This window comes from Microtus ochrogaster, chromosome 10 (assembly GCF_000317375.1).
Source record: "Microtus ochrogaster isolate Prairie Vole_2 chromosome 10, MicOch1.0, whole genome shotgun sequence".
In the NCBI taxonomy this organism is placed as follows: domain Eukaryota; kingdom Metazoa; phylum Chordata; class Mammalia; order Rodentia; family Cricetidae; genus Microtus; species Microtus ochrogaster.
Genome location: NC_022016.1, coordinates 82,387,464 through 82,395,145, shown reverse-complemented (window position 1 = coordinate 82,395,145; position 7,682 = coordinate 82,387,464). Strand labels below are relative to the sequence as shown.

The 7,682-nt window shown below is 43.2% G+C and overlaps 1 protein-coding gene and 1 non-coding gene across 12 annotated transcripts in view; one reads left to right on the top strand and one right to left on the bottom strand.

Annotated features, from left to right (window-relative positions):
- Rere (arginine-glutamic acid dipeptide repeats) overlaps positions 1-7,682 on the top strand; it is a 367,056-nt gene that overhangs the window by 238,914 nt on the left and 120,460 nt on the right. For all 11 annotated transcript variants that reach the window (XM_026782135.1, XM_026782129.1, XM_026782128.1 and 8 more), the window contains one exon: positions 6,427-6,551. In XM_026782135.1, the coding sequence (XP_026637936.1) occupies positions 6,427-6,551 (125 nt within the window). The remainder of the gene's footprint in view (positions 1-6,426; positions 6,552-7,682) is intronic.
- On the bottom strand, positions 4,361-4,467 carry LOC113456694. The gene has a single exon (XR_003377449.1). It is a non-coding gene; the product is annotated as a U6 spliceosomal RNA (small nuclear RNA).

Below are 7,682 nucleotides of genomic sequence, written 5' to 3'. Positions count from 1 at the left end.
ATTAAAGGCGTGCGCCACCACCGCCCGGCTTCATACTGGATTTTGACTTAAGATTTATTTCTGCTGGGCGGTGGTAGCACATGCCTTTAAATCCCAGCACTTGGGATCTCTGTGAGTTCGAGGCTAGCCTGGTCTACAAGAGCTAGTTCCAGAACAGGCTCCAAAGCTTCAGAGAAACCCTATCTCGAAAAACCCAAAAAATAAGATTTATTTCCTACCTTAACAGAAAAGGTGCTGCTAGAGGAGGATGCATCTAGATCCCGGAAAGAAGCAGGTTTGCTAGACTTGGGTTTTGTATGCTTTCATTTAAATCAAATGCTAATTTAATATCATAGCTGGAACTAGCTGTTGTAGACCAGGCTGGTCTCGAACTCACAGAGATCTGCCTGCCTCTGCCTCCCAATGGAAATATATTTTAATAGTCAACTTTTAAAGTACCAAAATCTATTTAACTTTTTTAAGTTTTAGCTTTTTTCTTAGCGAAGATAGTAACACATACAAAAGTCGGAACAGAATACAGTCCTCAGTGTCACTGAGCTTTGCAGAGTTCTAGTGAGACTTGTCTGATCTCCTCAGGCTGCTTCCTACTTGTGGTGATTGAAATGAGTCACTCCATCATTTTAATTACAGCTAGCACAATGAGAAAAAAAAAGACCTCTTATTAAAGACACAACTACATTGGGCTGGAGAGATGGCTCAGAGGTTAAGAGCATTGCCTACTCTTCCAAAGGTCCTGAGTTCAATTCCCAGCGACCACATGGTGGCTCACAACCATCTGTAATGAGGTCTGGTGCCCTCTTCTGGCCAGCAGGCATACACGCACACAGAATATTGTATACATAATAAATAAATATTTAAAAAAAAAAAGACACAACTACAATATTTCACACCAAACCAAAGTCTATAATATCTTGGGGTTGGGAGATGGCTTAGTGATCACTTGCATTTGATTGGCAAGATGGCTCAAGCCTGGCGACCGAAGTATGATCCTGGCACCTACATGGTTGGAGGAGAGACCTGACTCTTGACTGACTTCTACATTTCTGCTGTGGTATACCACCAACCTCATGACACAAAAATAAATCACTGCAATTAAAAACAAAGCTCTTGACCTGCAAGTGTGAGAACCAGAATTCATTCTGATCCCCAGAATCTACGAAAATGCCAAGTGTGTGTGGCGTTGGTCCCACAATTCCAGTATTCCAGTATAATTCCAGAAGAATTCAGAACTGAGGTCCCCAGAGCAGTGATAGTGGTAAGCTCTGGGTTTGAGAGAGAGGCCCTCCATCAATAAAATCAAAGAGGAACTGAGGGTGATTTTCTGCTTTAACCGCAGGCTTCTCTGCATTTCCCCACCCACTCACATACAGTAAGATGTAGACATTTGTGCACACCACACATATAAAATAGGATAGGGAAAAATCCAGTAATTTCCTTTTCTCAATATTTTCTTTTACTTTAGAGTTTAGAGCATGCTTGTGTCTGTGGAGACATGTGCTCATGAGTCTAGTTGCCCAAAGAAATCAGAAGAGGACATTGGGTCCCCTCTGGAGCTGGAGTTACAGTTAAATGTGCACTGCATGAACTCTGGGCCAGCTCTGTAGCTCCAAATCAGTGATCTCAAACACCCTGTCCCTTCTTCTCACCCTAGTTCTGTTTGTGTATGTGTGTGTGTAATACTACATGTGTAAGTTCGTTCTGATCTTGTTACTTAAAACTTTAACATTTCTATTAACCCTGCTCTGCTTTCATCTAAATCTGGTTTTATTTTTTTATTCTTTGAGACAGGGTTTCTCTGTGTAGCCCTGGCTGTACTGGAGTTCACTTTATAGACCAGGCTGGCCTTGAACTCACAGAGATACACTTTCTTCTCCCTCCTGAGTGTTGGGATTCAAGGCATATGCCACCATTGCCCAGCTTCATTCATCTAAATCTCTTTCTCCTGCATATGATTTATTTTATAACCACAAATAGCAATATTCACACTGCTATAGACTATTAGAATGCTTTCCTTTGACTTCCTTTGGTGCTGGGATTTGGTGCCAGGCCTTGCGTGTGCATTACACACACTCTGCCAATGAACTATACTCACAGTTGTTGGGAACCAGTGTGCTGTTAAATTCTGTTTACCTTTTTACTGTAGCCCATGAGGGCTGTGCAGGTAAATTAATGTTTTAGCATTGCTTAAAATAGTTCCTGAGTAGAACCAATTCAACTGTTGTTGCATGTAATTTTTCATTTAATTTAGGGATTTTATAATGTTCTATTATGATGTGTTAACTTTACAATGATGCTTCTTTCCATTTTCTATTATTTCCTCTCGCCCTTTACATAATGGTAGATGATATGTACTCTCTGGGCTCCCTTTCTGTTTGCCTTCAGGGATGGTCTGTCATCCAAAGTTGCCTCTTCCTCACCTCCCCCACCCCCCTTGTCGCCTGTATTTGATGCAGCATTTCTGAGATGCCCAGTTATGTGTAATGCCACAGTGAATGACCCGTGCGCACTGATGTTTGTGACACATCTTCGCATATATCCTCCGAAAGAGACCTACTTGACTGGAGAGCCAGTCCTTACTGCAGTGCCGCATGGTCCCCCTAGTGACTGTGATGAAGATTGGAGTCTGTTGTTGGTCACCTGTATTCCTCTTGTTTAGGCCTCATATTCTACCATTAAAAGCCATTTCCATTTTTTGTTCTATGTCACCCAATTGTATTTCTTGTTACACCCTCCTCTAGGGATTGGTCCTATTCCCCAACTATAATACCTTTTTCATTTAATGAAGAGCCATTGTATACTAGAGATTGGACCTGGCCTGGGGATACAAAGCCAGTACCAACATCATTGACTTTACAAATGGGCATCTATCTCCTTTCATATTAAGTAGAATTAATTGTGACACCTTGTGATGGGGCAGAGAAAAAACTGAACTAGATCACTCTGTTTTGGGGGTATTTAATTGCCAAGACTCTCTCTGGGAGCTAGACAGATGAAAGTAGTGGAAAAACAAACAGATATATGATATAGGCTGTCAGGATTGATACAGACAGAAATTGGTGCCTTGACAGAGGTAGCTGACTTTGGGGAAAAGTTAAGGGAGGTTCCTGGAGGATTAAGGGTGGGTTCTGCTTTTCTAGTAAATAAAGCTTTTATAACCTGATAGCTTATAAACTTGGTGGTGGTAGTTCATGCCTTTAATTCTAGCACGGGGACTCTGTGAGTTCAAGGTCAGCCTGGTCTGGTCTGCAGAGCTAGTTCCTGAACAACTAGGATTGTTACACGGAAGAAAAACCCTGTCAGGGGCGGGGGGTGGGGGAGGGAACCCAAAAAGCTATAAAGTGAATACTAAATGTGAAAGATCATTATTTGGTTAGAGTGTGCCACATACCTTGGTTGGGAAAGGTGAGGTTTCCAGGAATTCGGGTCCATCAGAGGTGGCCTGGGAAGCAGAGCTGTGCATCTTCCTGGCAGAGCAGATGTGTGTGTACAGTATTCGAAAATAGGAGCTTTCACTCAAAGTCGAGATTTCTGGATGGTGTGGGGAGACAAGGGTGTCCCCTGGGTGGGGCAGTGATTTTTTTCTCTCTCTTTGTTTTACCTTGTTCTCTTTCCTGTTGAATTATCTCCAGTCGAAAGAAAACCAGGCTAGCTAAAAGACAGACCAATTATATTTTTCTTTATTATAAGGTGCAAACTCACAAAACAGGAACGAGAAGTCCAAGCTCAGCTGGACTAGTGCAGGGACCACAGAGAGAGGAACAAACCTTGGGCCTGAGTTTTTCTCCCAAAGGTCATGCCTTAACCTGATACTACTCCTTAAAGATCATTGGCTGACAAAGATTCCCCATCACTTCCCTCTCCTAGCACGTGGCTCATAAGCAGCCTACCTAATGCAGATTAGGGTGTGGAATTTTGTTTCAAGTCTGCTAGACTGTTAAACTTAATATGTGTCACTGTGCTTTTCCAGTGTTTGCTTCTACATTGGTCTGCTTTTTTCACTTAAACTGTTTCTAGGAATTTCAGCACAGTATAAAATATCAAAACAACATAAGACTATTACGAAAATTTTGAGCCAAATTTGAATCAAGCTTTAATTAAATACTGGCCAGGATGATAAACTCTGACAAGATCCATTTCAGGGTTCCCAGAAAAATGGCCATGAGGCATGTTGACTAGGTGCTTTTTTGTTTGTTTGTTTGGTTGGTTTTGATTTTTGAGATAGGGTTTCTCTACCGAGACCAGGCTGGCCTTGAGTTCACAGATTTCTGCCTGCCTCTGCCAGTTACTTTCAAAGTCAAACTCACAAGGCTATTGTACTTCCAACCATCCAACTGGGAGCAAACATCCATTCTTTTTTTTTTTTAATATGGAACGCTTCACGAATTTGCGTGTCATCCTTGTGCGGGGGCCATGCTAATCTTCTCTGTATCATTCCAATTTTAGTATATGTGCTACTGAAGCAAGCACCAAACATCCATTCTTGATGAACCTCCTGCCTATTAATCATCCTGCGTACCTGTGATCAAGCACATCTGGTGCGGTTGGGTCAACCAAACTTATTTAGAGAAGTTATCTTACCTGAATAACAACCTCTAATACTTCAGGAAGTATTTGTCCTTGGACATTGGGCTGACAGGTTTTTTACAGGTTTTACAGGTTTAGTGCTTACAGAGGCATTTTTGTTTTATCTTTTAGGCACAGTGATTAAAACTTAAAACATAACTTTGGCTCTTACAACAAGAATGTCGGGTAACTTGTAGGTCCTTCCCTAGGCCTCTGATGTTAAGGTTTTAACAAAATGCTGTGGGTCTCCAAGTGGCTGCAGCGGGCAGAGGGTCCTGAGACCATGCCGCTAGTCCCCAAAGTGTTGGCAGGCAGTGGGCATCAGTTCCAGAGAGCAAGAGCAGCCAGTCCCAGGCAGGGACAGTGTAGCTCCTCTAGTGGCTGCAGGGAGCCAGGAGTCTCAGCCAGGGAGCCTCGTGATGGGTGAGAGATGTCAATGGGGCAGCTAGTCCCATGAGGAGAATGCTGGCGGCTGGTCCTGGGCAGGGAGCCGCACAGCCATAGGAGAGACAGAGATATAGATAGGCACACCATGCAGAGTGAGGTTGGATATTTGTTTAGTGGGTTATGGAGAGGAAAGGGGAGAAGGGGGGGTAGTGAAGGAATGAAGCTGGAAGCTATAGATCAGCTTACCTTCTCAGGCAGGGGAGTGAGTGGGCGTGACTTGTCTCTTAAAGGGACAGAGCAGTTCATTACATCTGGTAGTTACAGTAGCCTTTGTACTTGCCTGTTTACCCCTGTTCTGCCTTAGAGTACAGGTAAGAAATCTGATTACTTAGAATCTTGGTTGTTGTGATCACTCATGTTCTTATTTGGAATGTATGTGTTACATCAGGTGATTTGCTTTTTTTATTGCCCTACCTACCTACCTACCTACCTACCTACCTACCTACCTACCTACCTACCTACCTACCTATCTATCTATCTATCTATCTATCTATCTATCTATCTAATTGGTTTTTCTGGGCAGGCTTTCTCTGTAGCTTTTGGAGCCTGTCCTAGAACTCACTCTGTAGACCCGGCTGGCCTTGCACTCACAGAGATCCACCTACCTCTGCCCCCTAAATGCTGGACTTAAAGGCATGTGCCACCACTGCCCTGGTGGTTTGTTTTTATATACACTATTCAGTTCATTCAGCAGAGTCATAGTAAATCTCAGACTTGTCTTTTTCCAGAGAGTTTCTTCCTGTCCCTTGATAAAAAGTTCTTTTCTTCCCAAACTATGCTATTTCTACCACTTAAGTTAATTAAACTGTTTCAATGTTAACTTTAGTAGCTCACTGTTTTTATCTTAACCTTAGGTGTGGTTTTGTAAATTGCTGTGTCTGACCTGAAAATGTATATTGGAGATGTATGTCTTGTTCTTATCCAGAGCTGTCACTCTGTAATACCTTTTGGTGTTGTTTGTTCTACTTGTTTATCCAATCTTTTCATTCTTGAGGTCACATTGGTACAGGTGGCTTTGACACCATCACTGCTTTCTTTCTTTCTTTCTTTCTTTTTTTTTTTTGCTTTTTCGAGACAGGGTTTCTCTGTGGCTTTGGAGCCTGTCCTGGAACTAGCTCTGTAGACCAGGCTGGTCTCGAACTCACAGAGATCCGCCTGCCTCTGCCTCCCGAGTGCTGAGATTAAAGGCGTGCGCCACCATCGCCCGGCCATCACTGCTTATTAAGAGGGATTGTGCAGTTGTGACATCTATGGTGAAATGGTCCATTGTATCACGGGCCAGTTTCAGTGTTTTTTCTCTTACCTTTGTGTTTTTGCTCTTACCTTTCCGTAGAGTGCGCATTTCCAGGACACTGCATGCTGGGATGCCTTTCTAGTGCTTACCTTGGTGGTGACTTCTCCATCCCTGTCTTCCAGGCCAAACTTCCAGATTTGCAACCATTTCCTTCTCCAGATGGTGATGCTGTGACTCAGCATGAGGAACTTGTCTGGATGCCTGGAGTCAGCGACTGTGACCTCCTCATGTACTTGAGGGCAGCAAGGTAATGGGAAATGCCCCAGCTGCCGTCTGAATTAGGACGCATAGATTGATGAGTGTCAGTACAATGTCTTTTTTACCTTTCCTTCACTCACTTGGAATATTGAGTTCTGCCCTGGTGAGCCTTACTTACCCCACAAAGATTGCTTACCATTTTCTCTTCTTGATATTTGCCTCACTTCAGACTTTCGAACTCCTCAGAAGGAATATATCTTCAGCTATGCCTGTAATTATCTGCATCTCTCACTGCAGCTGAGTGAACCACTGAGCTCAGCTCACAGTTACATTACTGAGTTCTTGTTCTCTGTACTGTGGCTGCTCATTGGTGTCTGACCCAAGCTTGACATTTGTATGGCTTTCCGACATGGGAACATTTATCTGTGGTTATCCTATAGAACCTGTAAATATCCAAATGACAAAGATGAAAATAGAAACCAGTCCCTTCATGCTATAGTGCAAACAGAACCTACCTTTGTCTGTAGTGATTTGGGAGACTCACAGCAGCCTTACCTGTGTGCAATGGCAAAAACTGAAGTGCACACCTTGGGGCCACCAGTTCCATCTCGGCCATTTGTTGTCCACAGTGCTTTGCACAGAGTGGAGATGAGATTGTTGTAAACAGGGTAAGTGACTGGATTTTTTTTCCTGTTCTGTCACTTTTCACTTTTAGTTCAGTGAAAAGTAATTGGTACATAGAAGAGAGAAATTAACTTCCCTGTTTTCTGAGGACTTAAATTTTAATTAATGTCTGGTAATAGTGCATACAGGTACTTCTGATTATCATAATCCAGTGGAATACCATGGGAAGTAGATTACTCATGTGTTCAGTTTTGAAATCTCAATCTGAGCAAAACAGAAGTAACGTAGACCCTCTGCAAGTCACATTCTGTCCCAAGGAGGAAGAGTTAGACTCTTGAGGCTTGACATAACGCGCATGCTGTAATGGAATCTTGACTGAACACGAGCTTGCAAACGGAGTGTTAAAAATCACCCTGTAGGCCGGGCAGTGGTGGCGCACGCCTTTAATCCCAGCCCTTGGAAGGCAGAGGCAGGCAGATCTCTGTGAGTTTGAGACCAGTCTGGTCTACAGGAGCTAGTTCCAGGACAGGCTCCAAAACCACAGAGAAACCCTGTC